This window comes from Megascapheus bottae, chromosome 28 (assembly GCF_031878675.1).
Source record: "Megascapheus bottae isolate mThoBot1 chromosome 28, mThoBot2.hap1, whole genome shotgun sequence".
Taxonomy (NCBI): domain Eukaryota; kingdom Metazoa; phylum Chordata; class Mammalia; order Rodentia; family Geomyidae; genus Megascapheus; species Megascapheus bottae.
This window is the reverse complement of record NC_143536.1, coordinates 12,042,136-12,060,993: the sequence shown is the minus strand read 5'-3', so window position 1 is coordinate 12,060,993 and position 18,858 is coordinate 12,042,136. Positions and strand designations below refer to the sequence as shown.

The 18,858-nt window shown below is 47.1% G+C and overlaps 1 protein-coding gene across 4 annotated transcripts in view; it reads left to right on the top strand.

Annotated features, from left to right (window-relative positions):
* Positions 1–18,858, top strand: part of Ap1b1 (adaptor related protein complex 1 subunit beta 1) — a 49,331-nt gene that overhangs the window by 15,334 nt on the left and 15,139 nt on the right. For all 4 annotated transcript variants that reach the window (XM_090320426.1, XM_090320423.1, XM_090320424.1 and 1 more), the window contains exons 2-9: positions 5,061–5,123; positions 7,783–7,888; positions 9,946–10,081; positions 10,598–10,843; positions 13,649–13,839; positions 14,305–14,526; positions 16,952–17,072; positions 17,982–18,077. In XM_090320426.1, coding sequence (XP_090176552.1) covers positions 5,087–5,123; positions 7,783–7,888; positions 9,946–10,081; positions 10,598–10,843; positions 13,649–13,839; positions 14,305–14,526; positions 16,952–17,072; positions 17,982–18,077 — 1,155 coding nt within the window. In that variant the 5' untranslated portion in view covers positions 5,061–5,086. The remainder of the gene's footprint in view (positions 1–5,060; positions 5,124–7,782; positions 7,889–9,945; positions 10,082–10,597; positions 10,844–13,648; positions 13,840–14,304; positions 14,527–16,951; positions 17,073–17,981; positions 18,078–18,858) is intronic.

The window sequence follows — 18,858 nt, the reverse complement described above, 5'->3', positions numbered from 1 at the left end:
TAGCTGCCTTAGAACATTCTTAAAGCTTCATAAAGAACCTCTAAACTAGGTGCCTGTGGATCACAACCTGATGATTGAGCCTCAAAGCCAGCCTGAGCATTCCAATCTAGGAGACTTACCTCCAGTTAGCTAGCAACAAGCCTGGAGGCATGTCTCATGGTAGAATGCCAGCTGCTGGTGCAAGAAAGCCTAGTGAAGCCGGCGGGGTGGCTCACGCCTGCAATCCTAACTACTTAGGAGGCTGAGATCTGAGGATCAAGGTTCAAAGCCAGCCCGGTCACCAAAGGACCCAAGACTCTTATCTCCAATTAATCTCTAGAAAATGGGAAGTGGAGCTAGGCTCTAGGGTAGAGTAGTAGCCTTGGGCTGAAGAGCTCAGGGACAGCACCCAGGCTGTGTTCAAGCCCCGTGACCCACCAAAAAAAAAAAAAAGAGAGAGAGAAAACCAAGTGAGAATACCAGGTCCTGTGTTTACACACACACACTCTCACATTCACACTCACACATGCACGCATGCACATGGGCCTTCTTGATTGGTGAAGGTTTTCTGAGAAAGTGGTTTCTCTTTTCTAATTTTTTTGCCAGTCTTCGGCTTGGAGTCAGAGCCTGAACACTGTCCTTGGGTTTTTTTCTCAAGGCTAGAGCTCTACCATTTGAGCTACAGCACCACTCTGACTTTTTTTTCTATGTATGTGGTACCAAGGAATTGAACCCATGCTAGGGAAGCAGTCCTACCCCTAGACCAAACTCGCAGCCCCAGAGAGTGGTTTCTTTTTTTTTTTTTTTTTTTAAGAAGCGAATTATTTTTATTTGCTGATAAAATCTGTACCAACATATTGAGGAGTGCAAAATAAATTACTGGAAATAATAACTTTGTAAAGTGTGTGAGAACAGAGTGAATAGAAATATATCCTTTTTTTGCCAGTCATGGGACTTGAACTCAGGGCCTGAGCACTGTCCTTTGTGCGAGAGTGGTTTCTTACATAGCAAATATTGAGGCAAAGTTCAGTCCTCAAGATGACCAAAATACAAATAAAAATGCAGTTTAATTCCTATTGAAAATGAATGCTGACTCGTTACATAACAGAGCTCTCGGAGCAGGGTGGATTTCCCTGGGATCTCCAGTGACCCCTTTTCATTTCTTTCAACTACCATCAATTGAACACTTGCCATATGCAGAGCTGTGAGTAGAGCCACGTGGTGCACCCTTCCCTTGGTGGCTGTCTGGAGCCCTGGCTCATACTGTGGGGGCTGGCAAAGTAGATGCCCCACTGCGCAACTTGCACCATCAGACACGCAGCAATCTCCTCTGGGGCCCCACTGCAGAATTTACATCATTAAACAAGACTGTCTTCTCTGCTCTTTCCTGCAGCCCCCATTGCAAAAGGCCATCAACCCTTTCCACTTTGAAAAGCAAGAGGAAAATAGCATTGTGTCCTTTTTTTATTTATGATGGTTGTCAGCAGTCCTTATTCCTTTATTCTGTTGGGGTCCACAGAGTATTTAAGGCAACCTCACACAGCCCACCCTTATTTCCCATAAATTACTGAAACTAAGAATCGGCTGGAGGCCAGGCTGAATGACTCACACCTGTAATCCTAGCTACTCAGGAGGCTGAGATCACAGTTCAAAGAAGCCAACTCGGGCACTAAAGTCTGTGAAACACTTATCTCCAATTAACCACTAGAAAACCGGAAGTGCGTTATGGCTCTAAGGGCAGAGCAGAAGAGCTCAAGGACAGTGCCCAGGCCCACAGTTCAAGCTCCATGACCGACAAAAGGAAAAGGAAAAAAAGAAAAAAAAGAATTGGTTGGGGGAATATCTTCATTGCCATCCTGCCATAAATATTAGCCAATATAAACCAACCCTAAAGAAACAGTTGTGCTGGAAAATTACTACATCAGCTTGATTTCCAGAAAGTATAAATTGATCCATCATGTGTTGCCCAGTTACCTTTCATGTTGCCGCTGCGTAGCCATAAATACAAAAGAGATGTTCATGAGCCATGCATGGTGGCTTATTCCTATAATCCTTGTACTCAGGAGGCTGAGATAGGAGGATCTCAAGTTTAAGGCTGCCTGGGCAAGGGCAAGTTAGTTCCAAGCAAGCTTGAGTTATATGATGAGACTGTGTCTCAAAAAACAAATCAGCAAAAACAAAAAGGTATTTATGATGGAAAGGGGATTCACTGCAGGATGAGGTGTAATCCTAGCTACTCTGGAGGCTGAGATCTGAGGAATATCAAAGCCAACCAGGGCACTAAAGTCTGTGAAACTCATACCTCCAGTTGACCACCAGAAAACAAAGTGGTGCTGTGGCTCAAGGGGTAAGGTGGTAGCCTGGAGCTGAAGAGCCCAGGCACAGGGCCCAGGCCCAGAGTTCAAGTTCCACGACAGACAAAAAGAAAGAGAGAAAGGAAAAAAAAGAAAGAGGATTCATTATATGGCACAGATATCCATGTAAAGATAGTACTTAACTAAGGAGCAGGAGGAGAGAAGTGGATATAATTATTAAACAGTCCTGGTCAAAGTGTGACCTGGTTGACCAATTATTTCAGTCCTGTTTTGGAAAGGATTCTGGAGAAATTATCTCTGGTCAGGATAAACAAGTTATCTTTTGCCTAAAGGATAGCCTCCTGAGGAAACTCTATTGTTTCTTAAGGGCTGTTACGGTCTCTGCTCATAAAGATATTGATATCTTTCTGGATTCCAGGGTGAGTGCAGGGTGACTTCAGGGAGAATGGACTTAAAGCAAAGGTACTTTAAAAATGGGGGCAGATATGTCAAGCTTCTTACCTGCTTTTTATTTTATTTCATTCATGAACCCATGTAAAGAGTAGTGCTGTTCAGCAAATTCTTCATGTCCTCTTCTTTCTCCTCCTCCTCTTCTTCCTCCTTCTTTTCCTTCTTCTCTTCCTCCCTCCCTTCTTCTCTCTCTCTCCCCTTCTCTCCCTATTCCTACCTCCCTCTCTTTCCCTCTGTCTCTCCTCTCCCCATTCCTTCCTTCCCCTCTTTCTCTTTGTCTCTTTCTTTTCTTTTCTTTTCTTTTTGTGGGTCATGGGGCTTGAACTTGGCCTGGGTGCTGTCCCTGAGCTCTTTAGCTCAGGGCTACTGCCCTACCCTTGAGCCAAGCTCCACTTCCCCTGTTCTAGGGGTTAGTTGGAGATAAGAGTCTCAGGTCCTTTTGTGCCCAGGCTGGCTTTGAACCTTGATCCTCAGATCTCAGCCTCCTGAATAGCTAGGATTACTGGTGTGAGCTCAGCTTTTTTCTTTTCTTTCTTTGTTTCTTTGTTTCTTTGTTTCTTTCTTTCTTTCTTTCTTTCTTTCTTTCTTTCTTTCATCTCATTCTGTAGTCCAGACTGGCCATGTTTCACCACACCTATATACAGGTAGATGGGAAGGTTTTTTTGGTCTGACCCCTTACCTACCATCCTCCCGCTTAGATGAACAGAGAATTGCCTCATGTATAGAATATAGCACTGTGCTGAGACCATGTGACTGAACAAGTTACATGACATATTCAAGCCTATTTTCTCATCTGTAAGATGGAGTTTAAAGCCATTCATTATCCTTATGAAAGGAGTAAATGAGATAAAGCCTAGAAACCCCTCCCTTTAATAGAGACTCAGAATATGATCAATTCTTGATAAATCTCAGAGTAATCTCAAGAAGCCTCTGCCTTGTATCCACTGGGATTTGACTCCTTTTGTCTTTCTTCTCTTGGTCCCTGAGGGCTATTGAGTTATATAGCAGACACTTATTAAGTGCTTTTCAAGTAAATGAGGACAGCTTAGTACTATTGTACTTCACACAGTGAGTTTTCCACAGGGCAATGAAAGATACCTTAAGAAAACTAGCCAGGGGCTGGGAGTTTGGCCTAGTGGTTAAAGTGCTTGCCTTGCATGCATGAAGACCCGGGTTCGATTCCTCGGTACCACATACATAGAAAAAAGCCAGAGGTGGTGCTGAGGCTCAAGTGGTAGAGCTCTAGTCTTGAGAAAATCCAAGGACAGTGCTCAGGCCCTGAGCTCAAGCCCAGGACTGGCAAAAAAAAGAAAAAAGAAAACTAGCCAAACAGAACTGGAAAGACTACACTCTGCAGGGTAGATTCTACCTTCTCCAGAGATGAGTAATGCTTGTCATTGCTGATGAAATTTTAGCCAGGTGCTAGTAGCTGAGGCCTGGTTCAAAGCCAGCCTCAGCTGGAAAGACCATGAAACTCTAATCTCCAGTTAGCAAAAAAGCTGAAAGTAGATCTTTGGCTCAAGTAAGTAGTAGAGTACTAGCTCAGGGACAGTGCCCAGGGCCTAAATGTGATACAATCAAACCCACATGTCCTCATATAGATCTGTCTCTCTCCCTTTCCCCGACTTTCTTCCCCTCTCTCCCCCTCTCTTCCTCCCTCTGTCCCTCTCTCCCTCCCCCTCCTCTCCTCCCCCCTTCCTCTCTTTTTCTCCCCCTCATTCCCCCTCCCTCTCACTAGTCCTGGGGCTTGAACTCACTGTCACTGAGCTTCTTTATTTTTATTTATTTAGTTAGTTAGTTTTGCTGGTCCTGGGGTTTGAACTCAGAGCCTGGGCTTTGACCCTGAGCCTCTCTATGCTGAAGGCTAGTGCTCTTATCATTTGAGCCACAGCACCACTTCTGACCTTTTCTGTTTATGTGGTAGTGAGGAATTGAATCCAGGGCTTCGTGCATGCTAAGCAAGCACTCTACCACTGAGTCACATTCCCAGCCCACCCTCCCCTCCCCCCCCACTCTTATCTCCAGTAAACTACTCAGAGAGAGCTGGAAGTGGCTGTAGTGGTAGAGCACTATACTTGAGTAAACGAAGTTCAGGAACAGCGCCCAGGCCTTCAGTTCACACACACACACACACGAATTACCCTCCAAAATCTGACTAGCCATGGTCTAATATGTCATTTGCTTGGGAAAGATAAACTACTATCTTCCCCTGACTCTTGTGTGCTGGATGCCCCTCCTCTTCCCGCCTTGCTCATCCTAACTGAAAATGGAATGGAACACAGCTCAAAGTCCACCCCTCTCTTCTCTGTCTTGCAGACTGTGGCCACTGATAAAGGACCAAAATGACGGACTCAAAATACTTCACCACAACCAAGAAAGGTACTGTGAGTTTCACGCTGGGCCTCTCCTACCCTGCCTTGCTTTGGCACTTCTGGAGAGCCAGAGCAAGAATAGGGTTGAGGCCGGAGGCACCAGTGGGAGAGGCCTAGAGCTTCTTTACCTGTGGATCCAGAACCTTGAACTGTTGATAGTATAAAGAATTGATGCTCCTTTTAGAATGAGAAGGGAAAGGTAGGTATTGGCCTTAAGTGTGTAGAAAAGCTCCTTCCCTTTTTCTTCCCTGTGGTTTAAAAATTTTTTTTAACTATAATGGGTTTCTTTTTCTCTTTAATATTCTCTCTCTCCCTCCCTCTCTTTCCTTCCCTCCTTCCTCTCTCTTCCTTCCTTTCCTTCTCTCCCCTCCCCCACCCCCAATTCTGGAGCTTGAACTAAAGCTAGCACTCTGCCACTTGAAGCACAGTTCCTCTTTGGGTTTTTTGGTGTTTAATTGGCGATAAAAGTCTCACAGACTTTCCTGCCTGGGCAAGATTTGAACTGTGATCTTCATCTCTCAACCACTTGAGTAGTTAGAATTATGGATGTGAGCCACCAGCCCCTGACTTCTTTGTCTCTCTTGGGAGGGCCTGGAGAATTAAAAACAAAAGGAAGTGGAGCTGTGGCTCAGAGTTGGAGCAAAAAAGCTCAAGGAGGGACCAGGTCCTGAGTTCAAGCCCTAAGACAATCACAGAAACAACAAAAACACTGTATAATCCTATCAGCAACCCCAGATTGCAGAGTATGTGTGTGCATTAGCAAGTGCATACTTGGCCCTTATCTGTGGACTTCTTTTTTTTTTAAGAGTTTCATCCTGTTTTTCCTTTGACATTATCATAAACATTTCCAAGCAGTTTTGATGACTCAGTATTAAGTTAACTGAGTTGCCCCAATAAAATTTGCTAAGCTAGGCTTATGTTGTTGGGTATTTTGGTTCCTTTTGTCTTTTAAGGAAATAGAAGAAATGTTGCGACTGACAGTGTTCTTTAACTCTGTAAGCATCTCTCAAGCCAGCCCTTCCTTTATAAATTTGAGCTGCAAGATGTACAGATTTCTGCTGGCTCTGTTGAGCAATATCCTCAGTGTGGCCTTTCCTCAAGGTTGTGCTGGATAATGGTTCTTTGTTAATCATTTAGCTGTTTCTCAAGTCTCTAGTCTCCAGTTCTGTGCTGAGCACCATATCATTTGGTCATGATTTTAAAATAAAACTATTTGTTTTCTTTTTTCTCATTGAAAATCCACCTAGAACTGTCAGCACTTTTCCCAACGTAATAGTCCTTTACCTCTATTGCAAGAAACTTAGCTGGACTCTGGTGGCTCATATCTGTAAATCCTGGCCAAAAAGCTGAGATCTGAGGACAGCAGTTCAAAGCCAGCCCAGACAGAAAAGTCTGTGAAACTCTTTATCTCCAATTAACCATTAAAAAGCTAGAGGTAGAGTGGTAGCTCAAGTGGTAGAATAGTAGCCTTGAAGGAAAAAGCTCAGGGACAGCACCCAGGTCCTAAGTTCAAGCTCCAGTACCATCACCAAAAAATAAAAATAATAAATCCTGAAAAGGAAACTCAAGATCCCCATTCTACTAAAGACAACTAAAGAGCAGCAGCAGCTACTCTTAATACAGGACACCTGGTACCAGGCATCAAGATGAGTGTTCCTTTTTCTGTGTTAGTGCCCAAGCAAGAGGTGGAGAACAGGCAGGGAAATGGGTTCGGAGAGGCAAAGGATTGTCTGATATAGGCCTAAGCCGAAGGACTTAGAGCATGAGCTTTGGAGGGAGCAGATATCGTTTTGTACCTTGGCCCTACCCGCTGCTGGCTGCATGAGCATTATTAGACCTTTTACAGCTTCCATTTGCTCATCTGTAAAATTGGGGAACGCAGAGTTGATGTGACGATGATATAGGGGGAGATACGGTGACAGGGAAAGGCTTAGGGAATCCCCTAACTTATTGGCTGGTTCTGGCTATCCCCACAGAGCAGCCTCATTTCCTCGTTTCCTTCATCCAAAATTTTTCTTAAGAAAAGTTTATTACACGCTAGAACCCTCATGGCGCAGCGGATTCCCATTTCCACCATTTCAAAGCTGAGCATACTTGTCATCCGCAAGTAAAACTCTGAGCAAGCTGTTTGAACTTGTGGTTTAGGAAAGCAGGAAGGACTTACATGTGGTACAGATCAAATCTGCCTCCCTGAGAACCCAGGGTCCATCGCACTCAGTCTTTAGAGCCTGGAGTTGACTGAAGTAGCCCAAGACAGTTTTGCTTTGTCTTCAATTTTACACCCTGCCCACCGGTTGCTATCTTCATCAGGAATCCCCCCACTCCCATCATGGGGCTTGAACTCAGGGTCTAGGCACTGTCCCTGAGCTCCTTTATTCAAGGTTAGCACTCTACCACTTAGAGCCACACTTTACTCCCTCAGGATTTTTGTAGCCTCCTCACTTGCACCACTACCACCATGGTTTCTATTGCTTCAATCCAACATGACCTCCAAGCTTCCATCACTGCAATTCCTCTCCTATGGTTACCATCCCTCACTGCTGCTGTCCCACCCAAAGCCAGTGGCCTAACGCTGCCCTATCTCCCCCTAGTTAGAAAGTAGGGCAGTATGTGTCTTCTGGCAGGGCAATAAGGATGGACCGTTCATACTTGCCTCCTTTTCTTAGGAGAAATCTTCGAGCTGAAGGCTGAGCTCAACAGTGACAAGAAGGAGAAGAAGAAGGAAGCAGTAAAGAAAGTGATTGCATCAATGACCGTGGGCAAAGATGTCAGGTGTGCAGGTGTAGGCCAAGTGGCTCTTGGACACTGGCTGATGGGAGGAATTCCCAAATTGGGTCCAGTTCAGATCTCTCCTGTAGGGCCATTTAGGGACTGCCTTTCACAGCTTTTTTCGTGAGCTTCTATTTCAAACACAATGCTTTGTTTCATAGAAGTCATGAGCTTGGATGCCAGTGGCTCAGGCAGTCACGAAACAAGTAAAGCATATGGGTTGAAAAGGCAGGGAGTGGTAGCGTGTATATGTCAGGAACTCCAGAGAGTTGCACCTGCTAAAGATGATGACCCAAGTGTGGCCAGGTCTACTGATTTTAAAAACAATGGGAAATGTGGATTTTTCGTTTTGGCACTTCCTGATTGAAGTTGCCAGATGACATTAAATTTACACACACACACCTGCAGATTGGATTTCTTTGGTTTGTTGTTAGTTTGTACTTCACAGCTGGAGCTGACCATATAGGGTGGCTACTGCACCTTTACTCAAGCTTTCCCGACACCTGGAATACTCATGTCTAGCTTGCTCTCCCATTGTTTAAAACCCACCTACATCTGGCTTCTGTTGCCTTCCCTAATCTCTCCAGCTTGCTGCCCTGAAAACAGCATTTGTTCTTGGTTCCTGCTACCTAGCACAAGACTAGACAGTTCTTCTTTTTACCTGCCCATAAGATTGAGAAGTCCCCAAAGACAGGGATGGAGGCTGGGTGTTGATGGCTCAAGCCTGTAATCCTAGCTACTGAGGAGGCTGAGATCTAAGGACCATGGTTCAATGCCAGCCTGGGCACTAAAGTCTCTGAGACTCTCATCTCCACTTAACCACCAGAAAACTGGAAGTGGCTCAAGTGGTAAGCTATAGCCTTGAGCTCAGGGATGGCGCCCAGGCCCAGAGTTCAAGCCCTATAACTGATAAAAACAACAACAAAAACACAGGGATGGTTGCCTACCGTGCACCAAGACCTGGGTTTGATTCCTCGGTACCACATTTACATAGAAAAAGCCAGAAATGGTGCTGTGGCTCAAGTAGTAGAGCTCTAGCTTTAAGAAAGCCCAAGGACAGTGCTCAGGCCCTGAGTTCAAGGCCCAGGACTAGGAAAAAAAAAAAACTACAGGGATGGATTTTATGCCAACTCAATGTTTGCAGTGCTTGAGAATCTGCAGGGCACTTTCAAATATCAATTTCTTAGTAGTTCTTAAATTCCCATCACAGGCAATATATGTTTTACTGCCAAAGAAACATGATAAAAAGTGAGGGAAATGACTACCTAACCGTCTCATGGCTAATGTCAGAACTTGGACATAATCCCAGTCCTTAGGAAATCCAAACCCGGGATTTAAGCCCAGACCCCTGTCCTCTATGCCTCAAAGACCAAGACTTATGTAGGGCAGCTCCACCCAGGACCTGTCTGTAATACCAAACCACTGCTCCAGACTTTCCCATGGACTAGCCAGGCAAGACCTTCCTGCCATGAACTCAGGAGAAAAAGCAGAGACCTGCTGAGGACACTCGTGGAAGAATTGGATGTCTGCTGGAAAACTGGCCTCCCTCCAAGACCAATTCTTTCCATTAGCACACTGCTGTCACCTCCTCACAGGAAGTGTCTTTGTTCTTCTACCTCAAAAGAACTTCCTTTGCTGGTGCAATGGGTCCTAGAGAGCAAGTCAGGTTCATTAGTCTGTCTTCCTCCTGTCCTTACCCGGCTTCCTGATGTGTCACCTCCCAAGGTGACACCTCTTCTTGAGCTTCAGAGACACTGCCCACTAAGGCTCAGGAAGTAAGAATCCAGAGGTGGGTGAGGGGAACAGAACATTATTCTCTATATTTCTCAGCTTGAGAAAGCCTGAGACCCTCTAGGACCATTAGATACCATCTTGGGAAGAATTCCACCCGGGATAGCTGGAATCATAAGTCAGACCTACCTCCTAAGACAGGTTGACATTTCTGATCCTCAGTATTATCTTCTGGCTATGAGACTAAGTATGTTAAGCCCTTAGCCCTAAGTCTTCACTGAAAATCTCTCCTTCAGCCTGTCCTCTACTAACTAACTTTGACCTTCTAGTGCCCTCTTCCCAGATGTGGTAAACTGCATGCAGACAGACAACCTGGAGCTGAAGAAGCTGGTGTACCTATACTTGATGAACTATGCCAAGAGCCAGCCTGATATGGCCATTATGGCCGTCAACACCTTTGTGAAGGTGATGAGGAGCTTGGTGGGAGTGGGGGTGAGGGCTGCTCACTGCTGCCAGTCCTTTGGTTTAGGATTGGAATACTGGGGCTCCTTTTCAGACCCTCAGGCTCTACCTCTGCCTGCGCAGGCTGATGTGCAGTTCCTCCAGCAGAGGGCCCCCTTTCTCTCCAGAAACTTGGCGGGCCTTTGAGCTGAAGCCTTTGCCAGGACAGGGTTTAGCTGGTGTCTTGAGAATTACTCTGTTCCTGTTTCAAACTACTCCCTCTACAGCCTCAGCTTCCTCACCTGTGGGATGGGGCCAGAATCACAATCTGTTGTGAGGATTAGTAGGGTCAGTATGTAGATGCCCTGCCAGGGTATTTAGTGACCACTCAGTATCCATCAGTACTCATCACATGCCATTTACTTTGCATTTACTGGCTGTGGTAGGGAGAGATCCTGCAGCAGAGCTGCAAGCTAGGAAAAATAGGAAGCTATAGGTACCTCATCTGCCCTGCCCTGGCCAATGGCTGGTTCCTCTCAGGACTGTGAAGACCCCAACCCTCTCATCCGGGCCCTGGCAGTGCGGACCATGGGCTGCATTCGAGTCGACAAGATTACAGAGTACTTGTGTGAGCCACTCCGGAAGTGCCTGAAGGATGAGGATCCATATGTGCGAAAGACAGCAGCTGTGTGTGTCGCCAAACTCCATGACATCAATGCCCAGCTGGTAGAGGACCAGGGCTTCCTGGACACCCTTAAAGACCTCATCTCTGACTCCAACCCCATGGTAAGCCACTGCCACTCACCATGCCACCACCTCTGCCTCCTGGGTTGTGTGAGACTTTAGCTTGACCCTCTAGCTAGCTAGTCTCCAGTTCTTAGAAGTCAAGAGTCCCACTGAATTCCTGTGCCTTGTCATGGTTCAGGAATGGTCTCCGCCTGGAACTGGACCCGAATTCCCTTCTATGATCTTCTAGTGAGTTGTGTACCTGGGGTTGGCTGACCTTCCACAACTGTCTTCCTCATTAGTAAGATGGGTTGCTTGCTTTATGGCTGCCTGGAGTGCTAAGAAGTTACCATACCTGGCCTGGCACACAGTGTACGTCAGTGTTAGTGCCCTCTCTCTCTTCCAGTCATTGTGTTGATCTTGTCACCAAAACATCTGAGTGTGACATTCTGAATGTGTGGCTCTTTTCTCTTCCCTCACATCTTTGAGAGTAAAGGGTCATCCTTGAAGTAGCATAATATGGAAGACAGGACACCAGGATGTGCTGGGCAGGTGCCTGGTCTCCACCAATGATGATGGCAGCAGTTTGCAGGGCAACCTTGCCAGGGTCTGTTTAAAATGAAATGCATGCCAGTAGTGTGGCATCACATACCTGTGATTCCAGCACTCGGGAAGCTAAGGCAGGGAAATTGTGAGCTTGAGGCCAGCTTTGGCTTCATAGGAAGATACTATTTCTCTGTGCGTGTGTGTGCGTGCTTGGGTGTGCATGCTTGTATGCATGCATGCACTAGATAAAGACTTGAATTCAAAGCCTTGGTTTTTTGCTCATCATTTTTTACTCATAGCTGTTATTCTACCAATTGAGCAACAACTCAAATCCCACTTTTTTTCTTTGTTTGGCTTTTAAATTGGAAATGGAATCTTTTGGGGTTTTTTGGGTTTTTTTGGGTTTTTTTTTTGCCAGTCCTGGGCTTGAGCTCAGGGCCTGAGCACTGTCCTTGAGCTTTCTCAAGGCTAGAGCTCTTACCACTTGAGCCTCAGCACCACTTCTGGATTTTTTTCTATGTATGTGGTACCGAGGAATCGAACCCGGGTCGTCATGCATGCTAGGCAAGCACTTTAACCACTAGGCCAAACTCCCGGCCCTGAAATGGAATCTTGAAGACTATTTCTGTCCAGGCCAACTTCGATCTATGATCCTCAACAACCCTTCTGTGTAGCTAGGATTACAAATATGAACCATCAGTACCTGGCTTGAAAAATCCTTTTTTTTTTTTTTTTGGTGGGTCATGGGGCTTGTACTCGGCTTTATGCTGTCCTTGAGCTCTTCAGCTCAAGGCTACCACCCTACCCTTGAGCCAAGCCCCACTTCCCATTTTTTTCCTAGAGGTTGATTGGAGATAAGAGTCTGGGGTCCTTTTGTGCCTGAGCTGGCTTTGAACCTTGATCCTCAGATCTCAGCTTCCTGTGTAGCTAAGATTACAAGTGTGAGCCACCACACCCGGCTTTTTTTTTCCAGTCCTGGGCTTGAACTCGTGGCCTGGGGACTGTCCTTGAGCACTTTTGTTCAAGGCTTTCTGTATATGTGATACCGAGCAATCAAATCCAGGGCTTTGTTCGTGCTAGGCAAGTACTCTACCTCTAGGCCACACTCTCCACCCTCCCAGCAGTCTTAACGCATCTGCAAGAATCCTCCAGCTCTGACAAGTGTGTTGACAACTACTGAATTAAGCTGCTATACCATCGTGGAGCTGTAGTGTTGACAGCAAGGATTCCTCTCCATTGCCAGGCATCTGGAGCTGGGCCTTTACTGTCTTTTTTGGTTTATTTTGGTTTGTTTTGGCCAGTCCTGGGGCTTAAACTCAGGGCCTGGTCACTGTCCCTGAGCCTCTCTGTGCTCAAGGATAGTGCTCTAGTACTTAGACCACAGCACCACTTCTAGCTTTTTCTGGGTTATGTAGTACCAAGGAATCAAACCCAGGGCTTCGTATATGCTAGGCAAGCATTGTACCAGTAGGCCACACTCCGGCCCCAGATTTCTACCACTTTTACCAAGTCCCTAGCACTTTTGATTTTAGTTTGCTTTTCAGATAGGCTCTCAGGCTAGCCTGAGTGGGCCTTGGACCATGATCTTCCTGCCCCTTCCTCTCACTACTGGTATGAATCACCGTACCTAACTTACTTTTGAGATAGTATCTCAAAAACTTTTCCAGAGACTGGACACCAATGTGTCATGCCTGTAATCCTAAAATCTGAAGATTATGATTCAGAGCCATCCCGGGCAATAAAGTCTATGAAACTATTATCTCCAATTAACAAAAAGTCAATAGTGAAGCTGTAGCTCACGTAGTAAAGCACCAACCTTTAGCAAAAAAAAAAATCTAAGTACAGGTTGGGAATGTGACTTCGTGGTAGAGTACTTGCCTGGCATGCATGGAGCCCTGGGTTCAATTCCTCAGTACCACATAATCAGAAAAAGACAGAAGTGGCACTATAGCTCAGAGTTAGATTGAGCACAGAGAGGCTCAGAGACAGTGTCCAGGCCCTGAGTTCAAGCTCTGATACCAACACATGCATACCAGGCTGGACTTGAAATATGTTCCTCCTCCCTTCTACTCCCAAGTAGCTGAGATCGTGGACATGCACCACCATACCTGGCCTTACCTTCTTTTTAGTGGCAGTTATCTATATTTTACTTCCATTTTGCCCAGAGGTCAGCAGGCTAAATGCTTGGGATAGTCCTTCTTGAATCTCCACATCTTGCCTACCAGATCATATTCCTCTTCTGATGAGCCAGTGTCATTAGCCCTACCACCCCTGCCTGTGCTGTACCCCAACCTCTGCTCCTTCCATGCTTCTCATCAGGTAGTAGCAAATGCAGTGGCTGCCCTCTCAGAGATTGCTGAGTCTCACCCCAGCAGCAACCTGCTCGACCTGAACCCACAGTCTATCAACAAGCTGCTGACAGCCTTGAACGAGTGCACCGAGTGGGGCCAGATCTTCATTCTAGACTGCCTGGCCAACTACACACCCAAGGATGACCGCGAGGCACAGAGGTGAGCTGGGCCACCTGGGCTGTCCACAGCTCGGTCACATCAGAGCTGTTCATGGAGTTTCACTGACTGCCTGGGTCTCTCCCAACTTCATCTGCTGTCTTACAGATGATGAGACTGTTACAGAAGCAGAGAGAACTATGGGGGTCTTCAGGTGGATTCATGAAATCTTGCCCTGGCAGTTTGGGGGAGAGAAGGATCTGACATGGGGAAAGACTGTATGCTAGGCACTTTGCTCATTCTTTACATGTGTTGTCAGGAAGCCCTGGAACAGACATCAGCCTCTCTACTTTATACAAGGAAACCAAAGCTCAGAATTGTTAATTAAGCCTATATGAGGTCAACAGGACACTGCAGACTCAAAATCTAGATCTTTCTTCCTCAGAACACAGTATCTTGATAAGTAAAAACAGGATGTTTCCCCTTGCCTTTCTCTCTTTTTGCCCCTCTGGAACATCTGGACTCCAGTATCTGTGAGCGGGTTACACCCAGACTCTCCCATGCCAACTCTGCTGTAGTGCTGTCTGCTGTGAAAGTGCTGATGAAGTTCATGGAGATGTTGTCCAAGGACCTGGACTACTACGGCACTCTGCTCAAGAAGCTGGCCCCGCCCCTCGTCACTCTGCTGTCAGCCGAGCCAGAGCTACAGTATGTGGCCCTGCGCAACATCAACCTCATCGTGCAGAAGAGGTACAAAGTCCACCACACAGGTCCCACATTGGCAACAGAGGCCAAGGGCCAAGGTTCTCACCCAGGGCATCTTTGTCCCTCAGGGTACATTTGGCAGTATCTGGAGACACTTTTACTTGTCACAGCCTGAGTTGGTCTAGTGAGTAGAGGCCAAGGACACTGCTCAGCCTCCTACTGTACTAGATAGTCGTCCCCCCCATAACAGGTGACGGGCTCTAAGTGTCAGCAGTACCAAGGTTGAGAAGCCTGGTTTAGCTTGAGAGAGCAGGCGAGGTAAAGGTGAGCATGGGGCTGCTCAGAATGTGTGCCTATGCCTTTGGGTTTGAGTCCATTGTGGTAGTCTCTGAGACTGGAGGCCTCTGAGATGGTGACGAATCCTTGGACTTGGCATTGACCTCAAGATCTGGGAGCGGTGTAGAGCAGAGTGAGCAGAATACCATGCAGCCCACTCCCTCCTCCCAGGAAATGACTTCAGTGCACCAGAGAGGGGGCCTGGTGCCCTGTCACAAGGGGTCTGAGGCTTCTCGAGATGACCTTTCTTCCTGGGAGATGGCTCTAAATGAGCCCTACCTCCTGAGAGAACTGGCCTCCTGAGGACACTCCAGCTTTTTGGTCGGTGGCTCTTTCAGTAGACAGGTGGTAGCTGCGGGCCCCACTAGTGGGAGCAGTTAGGGCCTTATATCCAGGCTGTCTCTGCTGGAAGATGTCATGCTTTTTTGTCATGGTATCAGTCTGGTTCTTGAACTGCAACGTTGGTAACTGTCATAGGTAAATACAGGAAAGCATTCCAAGAGCCTGAACAAAGCAAAGACAGGCTTCACAGTTGCAGTGTGGGTCTACACATTATTGCCCTTGGGTCACTAGATTTGTTAGGGTGGAGGGACTTGCAGATCTAGATCAGCTATATTTAACATGGTAATCTCTTAAGAAGTCATCCATGTTAGCCAGGCATGACGTGGGCCAGGCCTGAGAAGTGGTTGGGTAGCTTCTGCTGCATTCTGATTGCAGAAGTCGTTCTGCTCTCCAGCCTGGAGAGTTGTTCTTGTCTCCTGTCCTGTCTGAAGCACCACAAGCCTGCTCGTGTGGCCAGGACCTCACAGTTTTTGCACTGCAGCACTGAGGCCAGGGGGTTCCTCCTTACCTTCTGCCCCATCTTCTCCCTCCTTACCTTCTGTCCTCCCTTTTCCTAAGGAGAGAAAAATGTTTTCTACTTTTACTTTCTTGTTGCTGCATGTACTGATCCTAGGGCTTGAACTCAGGGCCTGGCCACTCTCCCTGGGCTTTTTTTTTTTGCTCAAGACTAATAATGTACCACTTGAGCCACAGCTCTACTTCCAACTTTTTGATAGTTGGTTGAAGATAAGAGTTTCATGGACTTTTCTGCTTGGCTACCTTCAAACCATGACCTACCGATGTCCAGCATTTTACTTTCAATTTTTTATGTTACTGGTCTCTCTTCTTGAAAGGGCATGGGAGTGGGAGCTGGGGTGACGATTCGCTATGCTTTATGAGTGTGTGACCATGCAAGCCTCACAACCCCTGTGAGTTTCCTTGTGTTAGAACACTGTGGCAGATGGTGTCATTGGAGGGCAGCAGGGCAGGCCCTTGAGGGAGGAGCCGTATGTAAAACGCTCTCTGCTGCTCAGCCCAGAGTACCTCTTTCAACACATGGGTCCATCGTGTTAGGTGCTTCACCAGACTCTCACAAGTGGCCTGCTGTGTGGGTGTCTGTGGTGGGGTCCTCAAGACTACCCCCACGCCAGAGATTCACTGGCAGTTCTCAGCATGTAGGTCTCCTCATGACTAAATTAGGAGAGCAACATAGAAAGAGGTGTCTCCCTGGGCCTCCCGCTCTTTGTGGGGAAGAGAGAACTAAGCATACTCCTCCCTTAGCAACAAAAGGTAGCAACAGGTGAAGAACATTTCTGCCCATAGGAGCCTAATGGAGACTCAGCATTGGAGGTTTTAATTGGGGACACACACCAGATTTTCAGTTTCCCACAGGGAAAGCAGTATTGTTTGTACAAACAGCTGCCTTGATTGTTCAGGGACCAGGACAAACACTCATAAGATCCAGGTTCCAACATAGCAGGCCTTTCTAAGACCTACCAACTTCAGGCCTGTGGGGTAAAGCCTTTCTGCTTGTGTCATTCACGTTTCATGGAAACAGGCTGTGGTTGGAGCCGTTACCTGTTATTTGCTGCCCTGGACCACAAACTGTTGTGCCTCTTCTCTGCTCAAGATGTGGTCACACTTGTAATAACCTGGCAGAACCTCCACTGGACATGTGTAGCTCAACAATGGTTCTACCTCCCTGGGCCTGGGCTGCACTCCAGACCTCAGCAATGTCCCACCAAAGTGAAAGGGTTTTCTCACAGGCTTGTGCCTTGCTTTATGCTTTCTGGGCATGCTGCCCTGCCCCCAGGCCTGAGATCCTGAAGCATGAGATGAAGGTTTTCTTTGTGAAGTACAATGACCCCATCTATGTGAAGCTGGAGAAGCTGGACATCATGATCCGCCTGGCTTCCCAGGCCAACATTGCCCAGGTGAGAGAGTGGTGGTCCAGGCATGAGCTTGGTGTCTTAACAATGCCATCACCCACTGGCTGGGAATGTGGCTTCATGGTAGAGTGCTTGCTTACCTTGCAAGCATGAAGCCCTGGTTCAATTCCTCAGTTACAAACAGAAAAGGCCAGAAGTGGCTCTGTGGCTCAAGTGGTAGAGTGCTAGCTTTGAGTAAAAAGAAGCTCAGGAACAGTGTCCAGGCCTTGAGTTCAAGCTCCAGGATTTGGCAAAACAAACAAAAAACTCTCTATTTTCCTTATTACCTATCATTAAAAGGTGGTAGTTGGACCTGAAAATGGAGCTTCGTCATAGAATACTGGTTTTACATACACAAGATCCCAGTTTCAATTCCTAACTCTACACAAAGAAGTAGTAGTTTGTTATGTTAGCTAGATCTGTGCAAAACAAGGGTACCAGAGTGGGTCAGTTTGACCAACTAACCGATGCTTCATAACAAATACGGAGTGGGCCGGGAGTTTGGCCTAGTGGTAGAGTGCTTGCCTAGCATACAGGAAGACCCAGGTTCTATTCCTCAGTACCACATACATAGAAGCAAGCCAGAAATGGTGCCATGGCTCAAGTGGTAGAGCTCTAGCCTTGAGAAAAGTCCAAGGACAGTGCTCAGGCCCTGAGTTCAAGCCCCACGACTGGCCAAAAAAAAAAAAAAGAAAAGAAAAGAAAAAGAAAATGTGGGCTAAGCCCTGCCAGCCAGATGTCCCCTACTCTTTTCTGAAGTAACTTCCTGTTGGGGCATATGTCATCTCTCTCCCTGCCCTTGACCTTCCACCTTGAACAGGAGGCAGTTCTGACACTATATGCCTAGGACCCAGGAGTGTTCCAGTAAGTTTTCCAGTCAGATCCCACCAAACCATTTAACTGTTTGGGCTGTAGGTGTTGGCAGAACTCAAAGAATATGCAACAGAAGTGGATGTGGATTTTGTACGGAAAGCTGTGCGTGCCATTGGGCGCTGTGCCATCAAGGTGGAGGTAAGGAGTCTCCGGGGTTGCCCCTTCAGCTGGGGGGAGGAAAGGGGGAGCTGCAACCAAGAAACCTGTGGGATCCTAGCAGAATCTCTCTCTGTGATTCGGGAAGGCCAGCGTTGCTACCACAACCCCCATCGGGTCTGTTGAAGAGACCTGGCAGAGCCCCTTCACAGTCTAAAGCCTTAGATGAAATTAGCCATCATTATCAGGTTCTGCAACATTCTGTAATATGATGGGCCAGCCCCTAGCCAGTGTGCCTGGCCACTTGGGCACTTCTGCAGATACCTCAATTGACTGCCATGGGCCTCTTTCCTAAGCTCCTTAGGCCACCCTAGACCGTGTGCCTCCTCCCTGCTGGAGGAGAGGTAATCACTGACCTGGGCTCTCCTTAAATTGGGCCACTATCCTAAGACAACTCAGACCTTCAAGGCATTTTCTCCTAGATACTCATAATGGCTCCCCACTGGGCCACTAGCATAGTGTGAGGGGATAAGAGCAGGAGGTTTGGTGTTTTGGTTGAAGTAGATACTCTGCCCTAGGCCTGGAGGCCCTCCTTACTCAGGAGCCCAGCCTCTGGCTTCTCCACAGTCTCATTCTATCCCCATGTTTCCACCACCCAGGGCCATCATATGGCACTTGGTCCCCACCTTCCCACAATGGGGGAGAGTGTTCTGTTCTCACGCTGTGATGAGGAGGAAGGTAGGCAAGGAAGATGTGGGCAACTTGGTGTAGCATGTTCATCAGTGACTACTGGAAAGGGGGTGCAGGAACCATGCCCCCACAC